The 25135-nt window shown below is 49.2% G+C and overlaps 2 protein-coding genes across 10 annotated transcripts in view; both read left to right on the top strand.

Moving 5' to 3' along the window:
• AGBL4 (AGBL carboxypeptidase 4) overlaps positions 1–25135 on the top strand; it is a 771449-nt gene that overhangs the window by 597538 nt on the left and 148776 nt on the right. The gene's annotated exons all lie outside the window — the stretch shown is intronic.
• BEND5 (BEN domain containing 5) overlaps positions 1–25135 on the top strand; it is a 44667-nt gene that overhangs the window by 11979 nt on the left and 7553 nt on the right. For 3 of the 8 annotated variants that reach the window (XM_081143915.1, XM_081143914.1, XM_081143912.1), the window contains 3 exons: positions 1991–2124; positions 4160–4544; positions 19377–19525. In XM_081143915.1, coding sequence (XP_081000041.1) covers positions 1991–2124; positions 4160–4544; positions 19377–19525 — 668 coding nt within the window. Of the gene's footprint in view, positions 1–1990; positions 2125–4076; positions 4545–12165; positions 12368–15819; positions 16010–19376; positions 19526–25135 lie in introns of those variants that run through there. The other 5 variants (XM_081143916.1, XM_081143917.1, XM_081143913.1 and 2 more) reach the window with 4 other exon arrangements.

The following is a 25135-nucleotide window of genomic DNA, read 5'->3' as shown; positions in this document are numbered from 1 at the left end:
ACAGAGAACAGGAGCAGGCCTTGCTTGTGAAATGGAGCCCGAGCCCCTCCGGGTAGTGGGGAAGGCTGCTTCATCTCTGCTCAGGAAGAGGTTGTTCACAAAGGCTTCCTCTTTTTCTCTTGGGCAGTTTCCTTACACTCCTTCTGTTCTTAAGTCATTCCTTTGTTTTTTAAATCATATCTTTGCTTACAGAAATAAAAGGTTCCCTAGCATGTTGATAATAGCAATTCTAGCATCCTGGTCATTGAGTGCCTACTGTGTGCCGGAGCATTATGTAGCGAGCTCTGTGAATGACTGCTGTCATCGCACGCCCCCCGCTCCCCTTTACAGAGGAGGCACCTGAGCTCAGCCAAGCTAAGGCCTTCCCCTCCCTCCTCACCTTGTCATGGAAGAGCTGAGCTTCACACTGAGGTCTCTCTCATACCAGAGTCCCACCTCCGACCAGCCGGGTTCCCTTCCTAAGACCTTTTGGGAAGATTTGACATTTGACTACATTCTAGAACAGTTAGGAGCTTATAAGATTCCTTCTCAGCTTTACTAACAAGTTGGGAGGAGAAAAGCCTGGCCTGGGGAAGTGTAAGAGCATGTTTAGCACAATCACATATGTGCTCACATGCACACACACACATACACACACACACTCACACACACAGACCCTCAGAGGCTGGATTTAACCGGCCGCCTCGCCCTGTGCTACCTCCAGCACTGGGTGGCATGCTAGACACCGCCCTGAGGATATAGCAGTGGGAACCTTTGAGGAATGTAAGACACTGTAATTCCCAGAGTCTCAGTCCCACCCCACTAAACAAGACCCTTGTGTTTTTACCTCAAGGGGCCAGTTCCAGAGTATGTTCAAGTTTCTGTCTCTGGAACGCTCCTGTTCAAACTTTTTACTTTTTTTTTTTTTTTTTATCATTATTGATTTCAGAGAGAGGAAAGGAGAGGGAGAGAGAGAGAGAGAGAGAGAGAAACATCAATGATGAGAGAGTCATTGATCGAGCCCGCAACCCGGGCATGTGCCCTGACCGGGAATCAAACCCCGATCGCCTGGATCCTAGGTCGACGCTCAACCGCTGAGCCACGCCCGGCCGGGCCAAACTTTTTACTTTTGACATCCACTCTGAGAGACTGATTTGGGAAATAAAATTTGAAATCCAGGCTGGAGAAAAAAATTCTTTCAGATTATCTGAAGTTGGTATGATAACTTGGGGAAGAAAAAAATCCCTTTGGAGTTGTGCAGCACTTTACAGTGTATAGCACACTTCATGTGTGTTGTTACTACACACAGGGCCTGGGCAGGGTACCAGATGCCTGGCTCCCACTCCTGGCTTCCTCACAATCCCCTTCCATCCTCATCTGTAAAATGAGAGTGTTGGACCAGTTGGTTGCTGAGGCCCCTCAAACTGTCATCTGTGACCTGGTACCAGTAAAAAGGCAGTAAATGTCACTTGTTACTCTTTCTGTATCTGTCTTACTTCAGCTTGTCCTCTGCCTGGGAGGCCCCTGTCCTTCCAGCTGAGGCTTTACCTCCATAGGAGCTGTCATCCCTTTCGTGCCTTTGGCACCCGAGCTGGTGAAAACCCATCAACTTTTTCTGGAAAGTCACTTGGCTTACAAAAATCTCGGTTGTTGAGGGTTTCATGTGCTAGTTTAGTTTACGCCAGATAGCGATCTAAGGGTGATCCCAGTTCCTAGGTCCTAGACTTCCATAAAAGGCCACCCTTTAAGATGTACATAGAGAAACCCCAAATTCATTGGACGCCACTTCAGCACTTTGCACGGCAGCGCCTTTAGCAAACACCCCGATCCCAGACTTAGAGGTGCATTGCTGCTCCTAGGGCCCCCGCATGCGGGAGGGAACAGGCCCTGGGTTTGTTTGCTTTTCCTGTTTAACTGGTCTGGCCTCCATCATTCTCTAGCTTTTAAGGATATGGGCAATTTTTAGCATTTTGACTCATAATGAAACTTGTTCTCTTGATACGCATTTTAGAAGACAAATCTGACCTTGAAAACAGTGTGATGCAGAAGAAAATAAAAATCCCCAGACTTTCTCTCAGTCACGTAGAAGAAGATGGGGAGGTTCAAGATTACGGGGGCGAAGATTTACAGCTTAGACACATCAAGGTAACAAAACCTTTCCTTTTTTCTGGAAGTATGTGGGAGCATTTTTAGATTTTTAATAGCTAGAGAGTTCTAGCCTGGCCTCCTCTTACCATATAGATGTCCCCTGGTGTCACAGGTCAGGGGAGGGTTGCTGGACAGCCTCCCAGGGAGCCCGGACTCATGCTGTGCCACCAAGCACGGTCCTGTTTGCACCATCTGTGCAGAGTCATTGCTCCTGAGGGTTTGGAACAGTGTGTTTCTCTGGCCCACAGCTCTGGAGAGGTCTGTGCTGAGCTCCAGGAACACTAAGCATAATGTTCTCGGGCAGCAGATCCAAGCTGGTCACTATCTGATTGCCCCAAACAGCGAGAGGTAGACTCCCTAGGAACAGGGTGAGCCTGATTCACAGAAGGGGGTTTATGGGTTGGAAGATAACTTTTGCATGAGGTTGCATTTTCTTTGGTATGAACCCAAGTTGGTCTCCTCCAGCCTTCACTTTTAAACCTACTGAAAATGTTGTTCAACAAGCCAAGTGTTTTTTCTGTGCAGTGGGTACCACAGGGGAAGGGGGCAGAAAGACGGATGCCTTCTGCACTGACCATGGTCTGATTCTGGACACAAGGTCAAGGACATTCCCAAGGTATAATCCAAGAGATGCAGCCAAGTTCATTCCATGCATTCATTGCACCCTTGCTATGGGCCTGGCCCTGTGCCAGTCCCCAGGGTGGTGGTGATCAGCCAGTTGAGGTCATTGCCCTTGGTGGCCTCATGTTGGCCTGGCGTGGTACAGACAGATAACTAAAGTGGTCTTTACAATTTTAGCTGACAGGTTCATCTAGACTAGCAGCACCTCATCCCAGTGAATAAAATGACAGGATAGGATTTGTCATGAAACTCAATCTCAGAGTCATGTTTGTTTTTTTCTTTTAAATTTACAGAAACTTAGTGAGGCAGGCTTGAACTGACACAGTTAAGTCATCTGGAATCTGTGTCCTCCCACAAGTGCCCCCAATCAGGAGAGCTCCTACCCCCCTGCCCTGGCTGAGGAATTCCGTTGGTCCTGTCACTCCCACTCCCCCTCAAAGGAAGCTTTGTCCACTCGAGCTGGAATTTCCTCCAGCAGCTGAAGCCCCTGTGTAGTCCTGACTAATTCTCTTCCCCATGAACTGTCCTCTCTGTATCACTGTCTTGCTGAGCTTCAACTTGGCTGGTGTCCAAGGCGAGGCTGGTGAACGCGGGGAAGGAACCAAGGGCTAGAAGTTAGACTTCAGGTTCTGGGTTCGGCTCTGTCTGTAGCTCCCCGCGTGACCCTGAGTCTAGTCCTTCCCCACTATGAGCTGTCGTTTCCTTACCTGTAAGACTAGGTTGTTCAACTGAAGAACCTTTCAATGCTAGCATTCTTTCAACTTTTCGGTTAAGCAAACATTTACCAAGCCCCTGCCAAGTGCCAGTCTGGGTAGGAGTGGAGGAACAGAGAAAATAAGACGCGGTTGCCGCCCTAGATGAGAGGAGATGAGAGTTCTTCGTATCCTTCCCAATTAAAGCATTCTCGAGGAGAAGGTTGCTTGATGGAATGCCCCTTTTTGCACTTTTATATTGTTGTTGTTGAAGGGATTTGAGTGGTGACTCCCCTGGGATGACTTGGCTTGTCACGATTTCTCCCTGATTTTCCACAAATGTACATTGAGCGCCCCTGTGAGCAAGTCACTGCCTAGGTCCTGTGGGTGGGGCGGGGGGCTGGGGAGTTGGGGAGCGTGGTCATGGTCTAACGCACATCCAAGAGGCAGAGTGATGGGATGGAAAAGGTGTTGGCCAGGGAAACAGTCCTGGTTCTGCCACCACCTGACCGTGTGACTTTGGGCAAGACCCTTCTCGGCTCTGTGCCTGTTTCCCGTTTGTAAAATGAAGGGTTTTGACTGCATGTTTGCACAGGTTTCTCCAAGCACTGATGTTCTGTGATTCTGTGATTCTAGGATTGTCTGGGGAAATACTGAGCTGCAGTCTACGAAAAGTCCCAGCTGCCCTTGCCTGAACTGACTCTCGTTGTCCTACACAGAGACCCGAGGGGCGGAAGCCGAGCGACGTGGCGCACAAGAGCATTGAGGCCGTGGTGGCCCGGCTGGAGAAGCAGAACGGCCTGAGCCTGGGCCACGGCACGTGCTCGGAGGAGGTCTTCGTGGAGGCCTCGCCGGGCACTGAGGACATGGACAGTCTGGAGGATGCCGTCGTGCCCCGGGCTCTGTACGAGGAGCTGTTGCGCAACTACCAGCAGCAGCAGGAGGAGATGCGCCACCTCCAGCAGGAGCTGGAGCGGACTCGGAGGCAGCTGGTGCAGCAGGCCAAGAAGCTCAAGGAGTACGGGGCACTCGTGTCCGAAATGAAGGAGCTCCGAGACCTCAACCGGAGGCTCCAGGACGTGCTGCTCCTGAGGCTCGGCAGTGGTGAGTGCCCCGCAGGCCGCCTGCCGCTGCACACAGGCGGGTGCTTGGTGCGGCCCCTCTTCCAGGAGGGCCCAGGGCAGAGGCAGCCAAGTGCCCCTGAGACCTTGGGCAGGCAGACTTGGCTCAGCAGTCACCCCGAGGAAGAGCTACCCCCTCCCTGAAAGAATCTGACAGGAGCTTATGAATGCAGCCGCCTGAGCAATCTAGAGCACAGTGGGGACACTGAGAAGCGCGGCTCAGGCTCAGACATCGAGAGCAGACAGAGCATTTGCCGCCACTCATTTATATCTTCGTTCAGCAAGAGGCAGTGCCAGGGCTTACAGGAACCTCTCCAAGGAGGCTGTAGGACAGTAAAGAGAACTAGACATGATCCTTAAAGAAGTCATTCCTTTAAGTTAGAAGGCGATAAACACCAGGGGAGCGATGTAAATCAAACGACAGGAGAGTTCAAAGGGTGGAGAGGGATTATTGATAACTGAGAGCCTGCAGGAAGGAGGTAGGTCTTGACAGGGCCTTGAAGGTGGAGGTGTTTTAACAACAGGAGGCCGAGGGCAGCAGTCCCAGTGCGGGGAGACACCCGGGACACACTAAGAAGCTATACTGCACATGTGGTCTGAGGGCACGTAATTGAAGGCTTTGAAAACAGCGCCCGCCTGGGGCGTCTGGACTTGTTTGGGTAGGAATGAGAAGCATTGGCAAGCTTTTGAGCGGAGTGGCGCATGACCTTAGGAAGATTACTACAAAGGTGTGTGAAGCTCCTTTGGCTTGCTCATGGAACTCAGGCTCTTACACTGCACCCTATTTTAGCAAACCGGGTTTTTAGGTTTTCTCACCTAACATGGTTTAGAAGCGGGAATAAGCGGAATTCTGAGAGGCGCCAGGGTTGACAGCAGGGAGAGATGACTGCTTACCACAGAGGAAAGACAGAAACGCTTTTAGAACACAAGAATCCAGGATTATAAAAGACAAAGGCCCATCAGCATTGAGGGACTCAGTATAATGCAAGTCCATGCCTCACACCCCTGAAGGTGGTCCTGAGTCACCCTGCGTCAGTGGGCCTCGCTTATAAAAGGGAGTCATCACAAGGTCTGTCCCTGGAGTTTAAGTCAAATGCAATCTTGTGTTCAGAAGGAAGGTTTCCATTATCCAGATCACAGATTTATATGTAAAGCCTCATTCCCCCTTGAAGCTCTTACCCTACCTTACTCGTCTTCATAGGTGCCCTCTACCTCTTACACTGTGTCCCCAATGCAGTAGTCTCTAGTAGATCTGCAGGATGGCCCAGGGCATCATCCGAGAGGCCTTTCCATGCCCTATCCCAGAGCAGGAACAGGAGGTAGGGACTTACCCAGAGTCGCCTAGGGAGGCAGGGGCAGGGGCAGGGGCAGAGCCGTCTCACACCAAGTCTCCTGATTGATTCCTGGGCTGGCAGTGTCCTCACTCCTGACTCTGCCTTGGCCTTGGCCGTTCTCCCAGACCATAGCCTTCAGGGGTGCACAGTGACACTAACAGTCACATGTGGTATGTAACTTAAAAGGTTATTAAAATTCTTTATCAAAATAAAATCTCGAAGAGAAACCCTAGCTGAACATTTGGAAAAGCCGTGCTGGCTGTGGGGGTGGGGGCTGAGGACAGGCTGGAATTTTCATGGAGATAAAGAGCATCCGGTCTTCAGGTGAATAACTCGTATTTTCATCTCACTCTGGATACTGTGCCTTTTATAAACCTCTAGGGGGGGAAACACAATACCATAAACTCTCCACAATGTTTTTCTGACTCCCAGGGAAACTGCCTGTTTTACAGGATTGTGAACTGAACTTAAACCCCAGAAACCACTCCTGAACCTCTGGGGTGATGAGATACCCTACATTTTACATCAGCATGTAAAACACTTAGACACACTTGACCCCAGGCAGAGCTTTGTGTCTTGATCTTCCCAGGCTCTCCCACCGCACAGGCCTTGAATGCCATTATGAGAGCTGGGGCTGGCTCTTCCCCGATCCAAGTCACTGTCGTCCTCACAGAGGGATGGACTGAATAGAAATCAGCTCAAACCACAAGTACATGTGGAGTACCCAGCCTTTGCAGTACCTGTGTCTCAAGCTCCACAGGCACCTCAGAAAATACACCCACTGTCCTGACCTGTGAAAGCTTAAAATCCATTGATTAGCACTTGTTAGTGGGAGATTGGGAATGTGCCAAGTTCTAAGACAAATCTGCAGAATATAATAAAAAGGGTTTCTCCCTTAGGGGGAGGTGGTGGTCTTCATAGATCTGGTCTCATCTCTGAAACCAGGTTTGATTCAGACCCAGCTTCCCCACTTCCCACTTCTGTGGCTTTGGGAGCCTTCTTCCCTTTCTTCTTTGCTTCCTTCCCTGCTTTTCTTTTTTATTCCACAAATATTTACTGGGCTCCTGCTGTGTGCCAGGCTTTTTGCCTGGTGTTAAAATTTTGATTTATTGAAGATACAGCCCTTGCTCAGCTGGAGAAACTCAATGTGTCACTGACAATCAGCGGCAGCACAGGGCATAAATGCCACCACAGGGACAGAAGCACACAGGGCTGTGGGGTAGCAGAGGATGGCACCCACTGAATTTTGGGAACCAGGGAAGAAAGGCTTCCTGAAGGAAATGACCTCTGAGCTGGAGCCTGAAGAAGAATTTTTGTTATCCAGGCAGGAAAAGTGAGGAGCAGTCTAGGCAAAGAATGCCTCTCTGAGCCTTGATGTTCTCATCTGCAAAATGGGAACAATAATATCTTCACAGCCTTGTGACACACCGCATAGTGCCCGGCATTCTGTTGATGCTCAATTACTGTTCTCTCCTTTTCCACGCTGTTTAGTGGAGGGGCCAAAACAGAATTTAGTTTGGTTTTCAAGTCTGGCTTCCCCAACCAGTAATTGACTGTATGACCTTGAACAGATTAAGTAACTTCTCTGCCTCTCTGGGTCTTCTATTATAGAAGAAGACAAAGGGGTTGTATATATGTATATTCATGTGTTCATTCAACACTGAGTTTATTCATTCTGAGCCTAGGTACTAGGGGATATTAAAAGAAGACTAAGACATTGGAAGTTGGGTAGGGGTAGTGATGTAAGCATATAATTAAAATTCTAGGGGAGGGGCTAGCATCTGAAGTAGATCTACCTTTTGGTGATTCTGGGAAGAAACCCCGTGTTTGTTTTAATAGCTCCTGATCCGTACATAACAATAAGAAACCTAGATAAGGCAAAGAAGAGCCAGAAAGTGACTGAGAGACCCTCTCTGATTCTCGGCTTGACATGCCCTATAAGGAGCATGTCCTGGCCCAGGGCGATGTGTGGTCTGGGCTGTACCATACTCTGTCCCCTGAGCCCGGCTTGAGCACTGTTCTTGGAGGCCTGTGCTTGTGTATTTTTATATGTCCACCTCGCCCATGAGCCCAGCTCGAGGGCCTCTGTCCACCTTGAGGACTGAATCATTCATACCACAACAGGCAGATTCAGAGACAAGAGAGCAGGTCCAGAGATGCTCAGTTCTAAAAGGAAGGCTCCCTTTGGGAAGAATCATTGCTGACTATCCTAGGAATCGGGGCCCTTTAGGCAGTGGACAGGAGGGGACAATGCTCAGGGGCCTGGCCTCTTGAGCCTGATGGGGACTTCAGAGTGGCAAGCGGGTCACAAGTACCTGGTTGGTGTACCTGGTACAGGTTGGGGGCAGAAGGGTGGGGACAGCAGCAAGAGGTGTAAGATGTTTTAGAGATGTCACTGGATGGCTCACCTCTTCATTTGTACATTTATTCATTCTTTCATTCCACAAATAAATACATGATGCAGGAAAAGATTCTCTGGACTAGGGAGTCATGGAGTTGTGAGAGAACTTAGAGAGGATCCAGGCCATTGCCCTCATGTTGCTGATAAAGAAACAGGCCAGAAAATGTTGTGGGCCTATTTTCAGGGGCCTCATGACACCTAGCCCTGTGTCTCCTCTCTCAAGACCTTCATCCCACATGGCCCTCTGTAGTTCTTGGGATATCAGTGTCACTGACCCCTCTACTATCCCCCCCCAAGGATGTCTTTCTGTGAAACAGAGCTTTCCTGTGCCCTCAGCATGGAAAGCAGCCGTCTCTGATGGGAAGGAACCTTGCCCTCTTATCATTCTCTCAGGGCTCTGTGACAGTGTCAAAATAAATGAGGAAGCATCAGTAAAGAATACAGTAGTCCCCTCTTATTCACGATTTTGCTTTCTTTGGCTTCAGTTAACCATGATCAACTGCACTCCAAAAATATTAAATGGAAAATTCCAGAAATAAACAATTCATAACTTTAAATTGTGTGCCATTCTGAGTAGCACGATGACATCTTACTCCATCCTGCCTGGTCCCATGCTGGACATGAATCAGCCCTTTGTCCAGCGTATCCACACTGTACGCACTGCCCACCCGTTATTACTTAGTAGCCGTCTTGCTTATCAGAGGGACTGTTGCAGTATTGCAGTGCTGTGTTAATAGCCCTCATTTTACTCAATAATGGCCCTAAAGCGCAAGAGTAGTGATGCTGACAATTCAGACATGCCAAAGAGAAGCGATGAAGTGCTTCCTTTAAGAGAAAAGGTATGTTTATTCAGGAGAAAGCATAGTATATATAGGATTTGGTACTATTCGCAATTTCAAGCATCCATGGGGGGTCTTGGAATGTGTCCCTGTGGAGAAGGAGGGACTACTGTATATATACATATAACCCTGTGACCAGCATATGATAAGTGTCAGTCCCCTTTTACTTTCCTTTCCTGCTCACACTCTCACAAAGAAGTAATTGCTGGGGATGCAAAAAGCATGAAGATATTCTAATTATAAAGTACAGCTTTATTTGTGTATCTACCCATTTCTTCATTCATTCATTCAACAAACACTTATTGAGGATATCCTTTGTGCCAGTACTGAGTTAGGTGCAGGAATATCGACATGAATAAGACTGTCCTTTTTTAAACATTCCCCAGCTAGGGGTTAGGATAGTGTTTATTAAACTGGGGCTTGGCAGACTCCGCAGAGTTCTGAGGGAATGAGGGAAACAGAACAGTGGAGAGCCTGTTGCAAGGATGAGCTCTGGTGAGTGCGAGGGAGTAAACTCCTGGTCTCTCGGTTTCCCCTCAGCTGGATTCCTTGTTCTTAGAGGTCAAAGGCAAGCCTGAGACATCCTCCTCAGTTTTTAGCACTGAGTACCTCTTAGATGGTTAAATTCAGTTTGATGTGATTCAGTTAAATTAGTTCCGCTGAGGCTCAGAAGGGCCGGGTGAGGACTGTAGGGAGGAGATGACAGAATCCCTGCGTCAGGAGGCACACGGTCCAGGGGGGAGCACAGGCATGTGGCCACCCGGACACCCCGCAGAACAGAACAGGTGCGGGTGAGGAGAGGAAATGATCATCTCCAGTGGAGAGAGGAGAATGCAGAAAGGAGAGACACCGTCCCTGCTGGCCGGATCACAGGCGGGTGGAAATTTTTGAAGGAGAAAGCCCTTGCGGCCTGGAAATCTGTCTTGGCTCTTTAGAGCTGGGTTTCTGTCACCCCTGTTCCTCTCATGCCTTGTGTCTGCCCACAGTCTGCGAAAATACCAGCTCTGATCTTTAAAATCCTCTGTGGTCTGAGCTGGATTCTTTAAGCACAGGTCTCTGATGGTGTCTTTGAAAAGGCAGCTTATATCAGCCAGATGCCTGCTGCTGGCTTTCCCTGTACTGGAGGCAGCCAGGGCTTTGGCAACAGATATTACTTGGGTTTGAACCTCAGCTCTTTCATTCATTACCTGTGCAACTTCAAGCAAATGGTTTAATCCTCTCAGCCTCCGCCCTCTCCTCTGTAAATGGATCTCTTCATGCCTACCCGGTACAGGCAGGAGAGCCACCTCGGTGATTAAGAGCCTGCTTGGATCCTGAGGTCAGAAATACTGGAGTTTTGAACCCTGGCTTTTTGACAAGCTAATCTTGTTATGTTGAGCAAGTTACTTAACTTCCTGGGCCTTAGTTTCCTCATCTTTAAAGCAGAGTGGATGATTTTATCAACTGTTATGGTTCCTAAGATGGTTAAATGAGCAAATGCATGGAAAGACTTCTGCCCAGGGGCTGGCACATAGTCAGTGCTCAGTGGGTCCAGCATGCTGATGTGAGGTCATTTGAGGATGCATGTGAGAGATGTGTGTACAGTGTTTGGCACATCAGGAGCACTCCTTTTCCCACAGAAGAGCACAGATGTGGTTGTCTGGCATATCTTCATCTATGTCTCCTGGAGCTTGCTGCTTTCCCTTATAATTCCTCAGAAATCATATTAGAACAGTCCATTTTACAACTATGCCTGGACTTGATTTCAAGCTCATGGGTCCGTAGCTTATAGATTTCTCCCCCTACCCACATTTCCTGGGCAGAATTCCATCTTCCCAGCTCCAGTCCTGGACCACTCCTTTTGAGCCCCTCAATTCTTCAGACAGCACTAGTTATGGCTCAGTTTCCTCTTTGCCAGGGCTCTCCTCCTGGGGCCCATTTATCTGGGAGCTCTTTTCCATCTCCTTCAGCCTTCACTCCATTCTCACCAATAAGCAAGAGTGTACACAAAAGCTGGGCTCTGAGAGAGAGCTGAAAGGGTGGGCGAGGCATCTGTCAGGCTAGGTTTTCATATCCCCATTATTGAGGGGAGGCCTAGAGGCCCACAGCCTGCCAGCCACCTCAGTTAGCAGTGGAGCAGGGCCAGAAACCATGGTGCTCTGCGCGTTCTTCACCTGGATCCAAGGCAGGGAATAATCTGAGAACAGGAATTGTGTCTTAAACAAATGGGTCACCTTCTACTTTGAAGGACTTACTGCCCTGTTGACTGAATCAGAATTAGCCACAGTTCATCTTAGGTTATTTGAGGAGCTGATTTCAGAGTATAAGACAGTCCTCTTTCTCCCTAGAATCCATTGTTCTGGGTCGAAGGGGCTGAGGGACAACTCTGGGCTGTCCCTTTGCTACCTGCTTGGGCAGCCAGACATGCCGGGGTTGCTGGGCTTTCTCCATTGCCAGAATAGGAACTCCCTGCTGGTCTTCGGCTTGGGTGTGGCCATGTAACAGGTTTGTTTGCTGCTGATTTGCCAGTGAGAGGAATGGAAGTGGGAAAAGTGGACAAGTGTTCCCCATGGGCAAGGGCTGACCTCTCCGAACACCTGCTTTGGGCCTGAGGGTGGGTGTTTTTCATACATAAAATAACCTTAGCAGTAGATAGGATCATGAGATAAAGCTCAGAATTATCTTGCCTGAGGCCACGCAACCAAGAACTGGTAGAACCAGGTTTCAGATGGAGGCCTGTCTTGCTTTTCCCTGCATTGGGCAGGCTGAGCACATAGGCACCCAGCCCCTGTGCTTCTGCAGCGCCCCATCTCCTGCCTGCCCTCATGGTTAGACCTCCTTTCCATACTGCACTGGGCTCTGGGACTGTTGGCCTCTTGAGCTATTGGGTGGGATGCTTCCTGCCTGATTTAAGAACCCACTGTTCCTTCATAGTTTTAACTTTGCCAAGTTATATGGCCTCAAGATGCCAACTAGAAAATACCTAGAGTTTTTTATAGAAATGATCTCTTTGAAGAGAACCTAATCCTACCTTTCATCCCCATCTTATAGATGGGAACACTGAGGACCAGAGAGGACATAGGACATGCCTATGCCATGTAGAACCTGAACAAATCAGTCATGATGAAGCAGAGAAGGTTAATGTTCAGCCAAGATGGATGGATGGAATCAATCCAGCTGCCAGGGTTCAGCAAGACCAGAGGCTGGCCACACCCTCTTGCTGTTCCAGGTGGCTCTCTGAGTTTGGTTGGAGGTAATTCTTAGAGTCCTAACACTTTAGTCCTGTAAGGAGTCCCAGAGTCCATGTAGCCGAGCCTCCTACACAGGACAGGAAGCCTTCTGTATCCTCCCTGCCATGATTGCGCAGCCTCCAGTAACGTTCACCAAGAGACAGGAAGCTCACTCACTGCCTTCCAGTGCAACTCGTTCCATTATTGGATGCCCCTGACTGCAGGAAAATGTTTTTGGGCAGGAACATTTATCAGATGCTCCTGTGTTCCAGGCCCTGTACTGGGCACAGGGAAATCAAATAGCTAAGGCCTGGTTCCTGCCTCAAGGAAGTCATGGTCTCATCAGCAGGCAGAGGGAATACAGCAGGAGCCTCGCTGCGTCCCTGGGCCCTCGGGGTGTTGGGAGAGGATCTAGAGCAGGGGTGGGGAACCTTTTTTCTGCCAAGGGCCATTTGGATATTTTTAACATCATTCACGGGCCATACAAAATTATCAACTTAAAAATTACCCTGCTATATTTGGTCAAACATTTAATTAACTCACCCCTAATGTGATGGCTGGAAGTGCTTCTTTTTGGTGAGGCCTTGGCAGGGCCAGACCAAATGATGTCAGACACCAGGAGAGCCTAGGCAGGGATTTGGAATGGCAAGGGAGGCTGGCTTAGTCGGAAACTGCAGATAGTGCCTGGCTGGACTGCGCAGCGAAGAGGCAGGTAGGAGGCAACGATGAGGCCGCAGAGGTCCGCAAGAGCAGCTAGAAACTGTACCAGCGCCTCCTACAGGCGGTGCACAGGGGATCCGCCCCGCTGGAGTGACCTGGCGAAGGGTCGCTGGGCCTCCGAGTTCCATTGCCTTTGAACCGGGCAAATCAGTCAGCAACCGCTGAACAAAGATGAATCCCAGATGTCCCCCGCTCTGGAGGACTTCATGGCCTGAAGGGTAGATTAAGCAAGGCCAAGGTCGTGGGTTGATCTGGTTGGGAGCCGTCAGCCACCTGGTGATGGAGCTCTGCCTCTCCACACTCCCTGCCCTCGGTGCTCATTGTGCCTTCCAGCAGCCCCTCCGGAATCAGTCTTATTCCCACATATTCCCACCACAGCCCCTCAGCCACCCATCCCACCCAGCTCTGGTCCGGGACAAGGCCATTTTACATGCATTCAGTGCATGTGCAGGGCCTTCAGGGCTGCTCGGCGGGGCAGACCAAGGCTGTCTGCACGTCCCTGCTATGTGGATGCCATCTGGGCCCAGATCACTGGGTGAGGAGGGAGGTAAAAGAAAACCAGCCCAGTTTTCTTTGGCCACCAGCTGGCGAAGGAAAGGCTCAGAGCTCCTAGAGGTGCGCTGAATCTTAGTGACAACCCCTCCTCTTCACCATCCCCCTGCACTGTTGTGGGGCTCTTCATGGTCCCCTCGGGGAGGCCAGGAAAGATCAGAGATGAGATGAGGGTCCCACAGAGTGGGCATGATGTGGGAAGTCTGAGAGACCTGGAAATTGCCATTAGCTGAGGTGTAGGGTAGTGGGGAAGAGCCAGTTTTAGGAATGGAATCTGCAAACCTCAATTTGAGTGCTCACCATGTGTGTGACTTTAGACAAATTCTCTGCGCCTCTACAGAGATAATGAGATCTGTTTTGCAGGACAGCCACGAGGATTAACTTCTTTCATTTAACACGTGTTTAATGGTGTTGATGTTGCCCAGGACATTGTGTTGGATAGAACAGTGAACAAGACTGTGGCTGTCCTTGGAGTTTCATTTCTAGCCAGGGGGATGTTAATCATGGGACAGTGGGGTGAAAAGTCCTATAAGGATAAAAGATATTTTGATGTAAGGTACTGAACAAAGAAGACATTCAGTAAGTGTCGGTCACCCATCCTTCTCAGGGAAAAGCATGTGTCATTTGAAATGGACATCTGCGATTCCTCAAAGTAGGGAAAATACCTTGACCCCATGACTGGGGACCTGGGCCCGCCTCTGTCACCCCTTTCTGCTGCTCAGTGGTTCTGACTCCCTGAGGGTCTGGCCCCACTGTGGGGGCATCCACATGAGCTATAGGAACCCCACCCAGCCTAGGACCTCAGGCTAGAGCTGCTTCTCCTGCTTCTGCCCAGCAAAGCTTCCTCTAGTCTCCTTCACAGAGCTCACTAAGGAAATGGAGAGGGGAGGGAGAAGGTCCAGAAGAGTCTCTGCTTACTGTGACCCCATCCCCCTGCCTGGTCACCCCTCCACCTTCCCCAGACCTTACTCACCCATCAAAGCCCCAGTAGGAGCTCACCTCTTCCCTGAAGTCTTCCAGGATCACTGATCCAGTGGTGACCTCTCCCTCCCCAAGTCTGTGCAGATCATCACACTGCTCACTTCCTGGTCAGTCAGTGAGCCTCGATTATGTGCCACCTGCTTTAACCATATGGAGGTAACTACCCCGCCCCAGCCCTTAGCACCCAACAAGTTCCTGCCCATCCATCCTCCAAGTGCTGGCATAGAAGTTTGTGGCCATCCTTCTGAAGACTTCCTGGTCTCCTCCAGGTGCAGAACCTCTTCCTTTGCTTCTGTTCCCAAGTCTGCATCCTGACCCATGTTAGCCACACAGCGTGGCGATGATAGTCTCTTCCCACTGCTGGACTGTCAATCAAGGCCTAGCCCAGGACTGGCCCTTAGTAGATTCTCACTGAAGGGATGAGCCCAGATCTGTCCCCACCCTCCCTGGAAGTACAGGGGACTAAGAAGCCGATATGTAGCCATAGCAGCAGGTGAGGGAGGCTGATGCCTGTTGAGAAGTGATGATGGGGGGTCTGGGCCAGTTTCCAGTCTCTTTCCAAGACACTGAGTGCCTCCTTCGTTGTTACATGGCTGTGCCCATGCCCGGGTCCTTTTCAGCAAAGTGGAATCACCTTTTTTCTACCCTGTCCAGTGTGCCTCTGATGCATAGTAGGTGTTCTGAGTGCACTTAAGAATTTTGGCTTGGTTCATCTTGCACTTGTGAAGAAACTAGAATTACACAGATAGCACAGAAACTTCCTGTTCCCTTCCAGAAGTAAACGGCTGGATTTAGTGCTTCTTTAAAAAAATCCAGTATTATTAGTGTTCCTATTTCAGCAGAAATCAGAAGTGGTATTCAGTGTCCAAACCTATATATATTGAAGAAACAGGTGCTTTCTGAACTTCCTGGAAGTAACACAAGCATTAGCTTTTAAGAGAGGTTTCCAGAAAGAATAGCATTCGTCCAGTTGAAGATAAACAAGAACAAAGAAAGGTATAATTTCATTTATTGTGCCAACAAGCATTTACCATGTCCCTTACTCTGCACCATGATTCCCATTTTATGGAAGAAGCCGCTGTGGCTTAACGAGGGGAAGTAAATAACAGAGCCAGGATCCTCACTGTGTTTTCTAACACTAAGGCCAGTGCTTGTCCATCAGATCCCGCTGTGTATACGCGATGTGACAGCGTCTCACGTGCTCATTTCTCTTCTCCCCCAGAACTGGGCTGTGCCTTCTCTGTCTCCGGGTCCCAGTGCCTCTTGCAGGGCCCAGATCTTGGTGTGCAGTGAGGGGCTGTGCGATCACTGGCTTCAGGAGTGACTGAATGAAAAGACAACTACTACCTTTTATATGTCTTTAAAAGCTTCCTTCACCCAGCTGAGAGGTTTCATACCATGGAAGCTGTATTTCCCCCCAAATAAACCTGAAGTGGATCAAAAGGCTTGGGGTTTTTTTTTTTTATTCCTACTCTTCCCACAAGTGAAAAAAGTTCCTTTGTTGCTTAAAATATCTGCGCCAGATCGTACAGTGCTGTCTCTCAGCGCAAGTGCTTATTATGGTGGCTAATTCGGTCACATGTGTTTGAAGGCGAACAATGCCGCAGAAATTTTTAAAAGCAAAACAGCAATCCGCAGCGTTTGTTGTAATGAGATGTAAATTGCCAACATCGGGAGGAGAGCCGACTAAAATTTGCAATGAAGTGTTTTTCCCCCCTTAAATTAAAAGCACTGGAGGCCCTCCCTTCTCTCCCCAAAGAAACCACGTGCTTTTTGTTCCCTTTCTTTCTGATTCTGTGACACTAAGCACTCGGCTTTCCCAGCCGAGCCGTTCCTTCATCTCTCTGCCATTTCCAAGCCTCTGCCCCGCGCCTGCCTCCGTGCTAGGCTCTTCCAGAGGCACCGTCAGCCTGCGTGGTGGCTGTCGGTAATTCCCGTTTCACAGGTAGGAACGTGAGGCACGGAGAGGTGAGGTGACTTGTCTAAGGTCATGCAGCTGGGATTCATGCCCAAGTCTCCTGACAATCCCCTTCCAAGATGTGCCCTTGGCTGATCCGCCCTCCGTGCTGGGCCGAGGCACCAGGTACCTTCTACACACAGCGTCAGAGAAGGAGACAGTTGCAGAGAGCAGTGCCAGCACCTGCGTAATAGTGCTGGCCGGGAATGCTAGGAAATCGTTTTCCTTAAGAACCAGAAGAGCCCAGTGCAGTAGCCTCAATATTTGACAAAACTCCTGGGGAGACCAGCATAAGTGCAGGGAACATGGGCGTGCTGAGGAGGGCCGGGACCTGCTCTGAGCTGGGCCTGTGCAGGGCGCTTGGACAAAAGGAGACCAGCGGGTCCTGGCTCACAGCAGCCGTGGTTTAGCACTGGACTAGCTTGAGCCCCCAAGTGTAAGCCACGTGTGGGGGAGGGAGGTGGTGAGCCACTGTTTACTGAGCAGTCAGCCTGCCGGGTTCTGGAGTAATCGTTTCATATTTTGGTTAATTCATTTAGTCTTCAGTCTCGCCAAGTTGCTGCTATCGTTCTTCCTTTCAGGTGAGGCAGTGGGGTCAGAGAGGTCAAGTGATTATCAATGTGTAAAATACCTGCACAGGATAGAATCTGAACCAGGCACTGTGCTGAGCCTGGCCTCTGACATAAAGACACAGTCCCTGCCTGCCCTCCGGCCTTGCAGCCCAGTATGGGAGACAGGCACAGCTGAAGCCTGACCAGGGGCTCGGCAGGCAGATGAGGTGGCATTCAAGGCCGAGACAACCTGAAGCGCAGAGGCCTGGATGACACAGCATAAGAAGAACCTGAGCCGAGGTGTGGGGAAGAGCAAGACATGAGCACCAGAGGTGGAGAGGAGGCTGGTTCTGGGCCTTAAGGAGGGTTTGGGGTGCGACTTCACTTTGAGGGTAATGGAGAACCTGAGCAAGGAAAGACAGATTGTGTGCAGATCTCTGTGGTAGCCACTGTGGGATGGGTGGGAGAGGACCAGACTGGAGTCAGAGCTGAACCGGATTCATTCTCTTATCCCACCTTCCTCTCATAGAAGGAAAAGGAGACATTAGAGAAAGGATACGGTCTCGCCAAAGATGACCTGTGGGCTGCTGGCTGCGTGGACCTCGGCTTCTCTCAGCCCATGTCTTCTTCCTGTCACTAAATGTCAAAGCAGGAGGAGACCTCAGATGCCAAGTCAGCCATGCCATTTAGGGGAAACTGAGTGACTTCTTCCCAGCTCTAAGGGAAGACCATACACTCCACTGGAGTTTGTTTGCATCTCAGAATTCACCCTGAATCCCACACTGAGAGAGGAAAAGCTGTGGCATCTGCTTCTGAAACTTTGGAATTACTCATTCATTGATGTCATTCTTTTATTCATGTAGCAAACATTCAGAGTGCCAAGTGCTCAGGACAAAGACAAGAATCAGACCTAGGGCCAGCCCTTGACGAGGTAATGCACTATTGGAAGATGCTCTCAGAACAATCAGGATGGTCAGTCCTTTGCTCCGCCAGCTTCTGTGCAGCCACAGCTCGCTCACCTGGGGATGCACAATGACACATAGCAGAGCCAGGAATGGGCTCTAAACTCTACCAAGATGAGCCATGCTTTTCTGCTCCCAGCCATCTCGCATTCAGTTGAAACCGTGCAGACTGCAGAGATTCTGTTTTGCAGATGGCAGTTGCCAGCAACTCAGGAGTGATACTCTTGTTGTGGGAAGCCCTGTCATGAGGAATTTTAATAATAAAATTACCAACACCTTCCCTACCACCAGCCAAAGTCTAGGATGTGGTGATGAAACACAGAATCACAACCAGATTGGTGGTCAGGTCTCTAGTATGTAAAGAGGTCTGTACTGAGCTGTCCACATGGTTAGAGTAAGAGAAGGTTGGACCATGAAATTCATCTGTTACTTAAGTTATATGCACAGCCTTGGAGACCTGCTGTGGCGGTAGCTACATCTGATCCCAGTGAACTCCTGAAATTTTCACAGGTTGCTCAACTCTCTGTTGGCCTTCGGCGTTGCTCTCCTGCAAAAGTTAACCAAATCATTTGGCCTTGTTTACTCATGTTCATCCTGTTTCTCTGCCCTTTCGTAATCAAGACACGACAGGTGATTTAAAAAACAGTCCATCATTTTTATAAGCTAATGGTGGAAAAAATATCCCCCATAGAAACCACCACCATTTATCTATCTTTCACTGTTTAATCTGCACGTAATTTGTGTTGATTGCATTAAAATAAAAATCAGCGTAGCTGCTGGATCAGGCAATCAAGGGCCTAATCTGTATTGTGTTTTAATTTCTTGGTTGAAATGCTCCTATCTAGATACTAGGTCTTAGAGAGGGGAGGCCTTTGCATTTCTGCTTTTCCCTTAACCTCTGTTCATCTGCTGTGGGCTGAAGAGATGGGGGTTTTGGCAGATACACAATTTGCACATGGCAGTAACTGCACTCCTTCTCCACCCAGTCTTAGCAGGACCTCTTTCCTGTGCAGAAAGCTGCATCCCCTGCATGTCCATCCACACAGTGACACCCTAGAAGAGTGCTTCCCATTCATACTTAGGGTCTAGTCCATTCTTGTCTCCCAGTTTTCCAACTGTTTGCTTGTGACATTCATACCTCGTATCATTTTCAAGCCTGGGTTTAAGTGCTGTCCAATGGACAAAAATAAGCCAGTATATATATATATATATATATTGTGCCACTATGTACTGATAGATGCGTAGCTAAAAATATTTGCATTTTATTTTCCTTGGAGTTCTAGACAGATCTCTTTTCTTAACTGCCTAGGTCCCGCCATTGACTTGGAAAAAGTAAAGTCAGAATGTCTCGAGCCCGAGCCGGAGTTACGGAGCACTTTCAGTGAGGAAGCAAATACGTCGTCCTATTTCCCCGCTCCTGCACCGGTCATGGACAAGTATATCCTAGACAATGGCAAGGTAGTGTGTCACCCGTGCCCGTTCCCGCGAGCGTCTGCAGTCAGTGAAGACGGCGTCCGGCGGGGCTGTCCGAGCCGCAGCTTGCTGTGGCCTCCTGGTGCCCGAATTCATGTGTTACCGCTAGGGGACCGTTACTGGGACTTTTTCTTGTTCTCTTCGTTTTGTTTTTGTTGTTGCTTTTTAAATATTGGGCCAAAACAACTGACATTGTAAAATAGCTTATTAGTGAGAAAGATTTAAAAAGCAGTAGTTTGATGAAAACTGCCCTACCCTTCTATGAAACCAGACGCATAAATTTCTAAGGTGAACTGATGTATAGAGAACCAGTTACTATTTGTGAAATATTTATATGTCCTGTGCCTTGTGCTAGGTGCCAGGGACACAGAAGTGAATGAGACTGGCTTCTATGCCACTTTCTTTCTTTTTTAAATTCTCACCCGAGGATATTTTTCCCATTGCTTTTCAGAGAGAGTGGAAGGAAGAGGGGGAGAGAGAGAGAGAAACGTCAACATGAGAGACACACATCAATTGGTTGCCTCCCACACTCGCCCCGACAGGGCCTGGGAATTGAGCCTGCAACCAAGGTACCTGCCCTTGGTCAGAATCGAACCCAGGACCCTTCGGTCTGTGGGCCGACTCTCTAGCCACTGAGTCAAACCAGGTAGGGCATAAGGCATTTTCAAGCTGAATATTCAGCAGTGGTTAGTCCACCGTCCTAGGACCACAAATAACTAGCCTTTGGAAGTCCTATAGCCACGTGATGGCAGAGCAGCAGGGCAGGAAGAAAACTGCTCCAACATCCAAATGGCTTCCTCTGGAAGTACAGGGGAGCCCTCATCCCGGCACCAGGCACAGCCCGTTCCAGCCCTGTGTCCTTTGTCGTCATCGCGCACATCACAGACGCCACCCTCACGCCCTCCCCAGAGAATCGTCCGTGAGTGCGTGTGTCTTGCCTTACGCTGCAAAAGGTCTCTGTTTACCCACTGTGTTTCCCAGTTGTTGCATTGGGGTTTGGCCAGAGATATCCCTGTAACTGGCCAGACTGAGCCAGAGCAAATACAGTCAAGCTGAGGAAAGAAACCTGTGGTCTCTAGGGCTCTGTTGGGTATGGTGCCATCCCCTCATCTCCCACCAGGCGCTTCCTCCCCTGCAGAGGCAGAATCGATGGGCCAGGCCATCAGCCCTTCCTCCGCTGCCTGTTTCAGCCAATGGCAGGGGAAAGGTGGCACGGCAGAGTGGCAGCAGGAAGCCTGGAGCCTGACTTCTGGGCATAGCTCTGTCTCTGTCCGACCTGTGTGACCTTGGGCAGGCCCTCCCCCCTCTCGGCCTCAGCTTCCCTACCTGGGAACAGTGGACGTGGTTGATGGTCCCTTAGGACTTGAGTGACACCAACAGTATATCTAAGTTCGGTGACCCCTCCCCAATTGAAGATAAAGGAAAGAAAGGACTCTTCTTTCTTCCTTGATTTCTCTTTAGTCATGATCACATTGTGGAATGACTACTTGTTCTTGAAGTAGCTTCCAAAAGAAATGTACTTGTGTCTTGCTCTGAAAACCTGTGGACAGTTTCTGAGAATGACAGAGGGTCCTTTTACAAAGAAAGGTATCACTTTTCCTCCAAAAGACGGGCCTCTATAATCTCATTTAATTTTTTCACACATGACATGCACAGCAGATCTAGAAATTGCCAGTTTTGTTTTTTCTTTGGTTTTTGCCAACATGTTACTAACCTGGCTTTTGTTTGCAACTAATTTGTAGTCAGGCAGAGAGCTCTGTTGAGGGAGAGGAAGGGAAGAGGACATTCTGGAAATGATGGCAGCTCCCCAGAGCTGCATCCCCACATCGCAGAAGTAGCCCATGTTGTTCTTGGCTCTCCGGCATTTCTGACCCCTCCCCTCCCCTCCCCTGCATGAACAAAGGCCTTAATCTCCGCAAAGCCTAGAGCTTTGGAATGGAATCTGTTTCCTACTAGGAAACTACTTCTGTCCTACAGAACATTTTCCAAAGACACTTTTTGATCAAGTCCCATCCTACCAGATGTCATATTTTAATAACCCCCCTTGACACATTTTGGTCCAATAGCGAACTGTGGTGTACATGAATGGGGCTTGCCACAAAAGTGACTGTCTAGTTTTGATAAAGTGGGTTGCTTTTCTTTGTCTAAGATATTTTATTTCAAAAACTCATTGAATCATAAAGCTGCAAAGACCATTAACGTTTAGTCTAATTTATACATGATACGCATGGGGAAACACATCCAGAGAAGAGACTCGTCTGCAGTTGCACAACAGGTTAGAGGCAAGAAGCCAGATCCCCTGGTTCCCAGGCCAGTGCTCTTTCCAGCCTATTCTGCTGCACCCCTGAAAGCTGGGCATTGCCCTAGGTGAGCCTGAGCTTCGCTGACCTCAGGAGCCCTTGTTCCAGACACCCAGCAGATAACCTGTGATTGATCTCACTTACCCAGGGACATTTCTTTCTGTGCTGTAAAGTTGGCCTTGTACTTGAGTGAATGTCAGAAAATATTTTCATCTCCAAGACTCAGCAGCTCATCAGAACTGAAAGCCAGTGCCCTTAAAACATATTAAACATGCCATCATTTTCTCACTTTGGGTTCAGACTAGTCCTGGTCACTTTGCAGGGGACGGAAGAGGCAGAGCTTGACCCCACCCCACGGAAATGTGCTGTGAAGGGTTGGATCAGGTGGTAAGGGCTCTCACTAAGCTGGACATTTGGAGACGTAGAACTTTAGCCCTGGGGTAGAACTTAGCCCCTGAGTAGTTAGGAGTGTTTTCTGGATTTTGGACTGGAACTTGAAAGATTAGCAGGCTTCTGAAGACATAATCTCTTCATTCATTCCTGGACAGGGGAAAGGCTTAGCAGAGATGTGGGTGGGGGAAAGAAGGCAAAGGCAGTCACAGTTATTGGCTGTGTGCTGTCCTGATGTTTTACTCATGTTATCTCATTTAATTCTCCAGACACCTCTATGGACTAGGTGGTGTTCTGCCTCCTGTACAGCTGAGAGAAGGGAGGCTCACAGAGGTAAAGGGACTTGCCCCAGATACCTGGCTAGTTAGGTAAAAGAGCCAGGATCCACACGCAGGGATGGAGGCTCAGAGCCCATCCTCTTTCTGGCCCGTACCCTGGAAGCAGGAGGAAATGAAAGGTTTGGGAGCTTCCTGGAGTGATGGACATAGCAGGGAAATAGTAGTGAGTTCGATGAAGACAGAATTCTAGAGGGTCTTTAAAGCCAGCGGAAAAGGCCTGATTTGATGTGACAGTAAATAGGGAGCCATTCAAGACTCCAGAGGGTTGACATAAAACTCGGCATCTTTCACAGACTTTGTGAAGGACTCTGAATTCATTTAGTCAAAGAAGGAAAGCCGTGTGTTCAGGAAATCAGTCTGGCAGGTTCCAGGGTGTGTTGAGGCAGCAGGGCCTGGAGGCAGGCAGGCCAGCCTGTGGCTTCTCGCTGGTTCCCGTCTGCAGTGGGGGGCTGCCCTGGGCCTGCCAGGGATGGGGCGGGCAGGTGCAGAAAAGGGCTGAGTGAGCCTTGATGGGCCTGCTGTTCCCACCACCACGGGCACAGCAGGAGGTGGCTTCGGGGCCATACAGATTTGGGTTTGAATCTCGATTCTAAATTTTATTGATAATGTGTCTTAGGAAAAATAATTGAGTCCCCTGAGTCTCTGTTCATGTCTGTGAAATGGGAATAATTTCTACCTCTTTTCATCTCTTAAGGTCATTATGAGGATAAATAAATTGAAGGTACAATACCTGGTTCATTATAGCTGCTCAAAAAATATCTGTGTCCCCCTTCTCTTGTAGAACTTTGGCTAAAATGACTGTTATCTCTCTCTTAACAACAAACAAGGCCTGGGGTAGAAAAGAGCGGAGACCTTTGAAAACTGAAGTTATCTTCCATTTCTGTGGTTTCTGATTCTGAATTTAATCTGATGCAAATTCCTTGGTTTCCCCCTATCTCTGGAAGCTTGTAAGGTAGCTACAGAGTATCATCAGGAAGGTGACTAGGGTCCAGCAGGGTGCACAGGGCACTTGTCCCTAGCATGCCTGACCTGGCACACCGCCTGCCCGCCTGCAAGGCAGACTGCAGAGAGCAGCCAGACCTGACCTTGGGCTAGTGTTGCCCAGCCAGCCCCAGGCAGCACACCACCCAGGGTGCTTATCTCCTTGAGCCATGTGAACAGACTGAAATTTGTGGCGCAGGGAGCCAGGTGGACCTTTTTATCCTATGTCCTGCCTGCAGAGGTCTGAGTGATCTCTTGAGCAAAAGGAAGTGAAGTCAGATGTGGCAGGTGGATTGTTTATTTACTGACAGATATTGGCGGGGGGGGGGGGGCTATGTTGTAGTTTTGTTGTTTTTATGGTGCGAAAACCTCAGTAATTGGTTAAAGAGAGTGTTGTTGGCTGACCTTTCTACCTCTGTGTGGTGCCCACCTCCTTCTCCAAGCCAAGCTTCAGTTCAAAGAGCTTTAATCATCTTTGAACAATGGGCGTGTGTGCTGTCTGTCAGACCAGGCTTCTCCTGAGATATCTCCTGGCCATGCAGTGTTGGTGACCTGAGGTCTTTCTGAAGACAGGGACCTTTGGCAGAGCCTTTTCTTTCCCTTCAGAAAGTTTAGCTTATTAGCCGCTCTCTCCCTCAATCCCCACAGAGGCCTCTTCACCCTCCATAGAATCAGCAGAAACACAACATAAATGGCAATGTCAGAGTCAAACTCTGGTTTTTGATGGTTAATGTTAGCAAATGTGTTTTGAGTTGTTAAAGAGCCAGGAAGGAGAAAAAGTTTGAAAGCTGGCAGCTCACTGCTAGAGCAGCCTGGCCCTGCACCGTTACCGACTCTGCTGGCACTCTCTGGGTGCTTCCTTTAGGGAGCATTAGATCGCGTTCTGTGCTGGGTGCCATCAGGATCAGACTGGACACTGTGGTTGTGTCTAATGTAAAATCCTAGGTGTTCTGAGCCAGAAGGAACTTAAAATCCAACTCTTCCAGTTCAAGTTCACGGAGCTGGGGGTGGGAAAGGACCTGCACAAACACGCTCTGATTAATGGAGAGCCTGGGGGCTGCCCTCCCACCCCACCTATACACCAGGATTACTTAGGGGGCCTTCAACCACCCTAGTACCGAGGCCCCACCCAGATGAACTAAGTTAGGCTCCCTGGGAGTGCGGCCCTGGCCCCGGCCCTTTTTATAGCTTGCCAGGCGACCCCATGTGATACCAAGGAGAGAGCCACTGGGCTAGGAGGACGTGCGTCCCAAGGTGTTTACATGTTTACTTTAGGAGAGAGGTCTTTCTTTCTAAAGTGTCACAGAGAAAGGACTTCAACTCAGGTTCTGAGCAGCCTGTGATAGTGAGTCTAGGTAGAATTCCAGGTCTGCACCTTCCTAGTTGAGTGACTTTGGGCCGGTTCCTTCCCTTTTCTTAACCTGGACTTTCCATCTGAAATGGAAACAGTGGCCCAACACCTTCCTCCCAGGGTTGCCAGGAATTGAGGTAGTGGCTACAAAGCATGGGAATAAGGCCTAGTATTCAGGAAATGAGTATCATTATTTCCCCTAAAGAAAGTTAACTTAGCATTTATGGAAAGAATC

The sequence above is a fragment of the Miniopterus schreibersii genome (assembly GCF_964146895.1).
Source record: "Miniopterus schreibersii genome assembly, chromosome: 8".
Taxonomy (NCBI): domain Eukaryota; kingdom Metazoa; phylum Chordata; class Mammalia; order Chiroptera; family Miniopteridae; genus Miniopterus; species Miniopterus schreibersii.
Note: the sequence above shows the minus strand (reverse complement) of the source record. Positions and strands in the feature narration are given on the sequence as shown.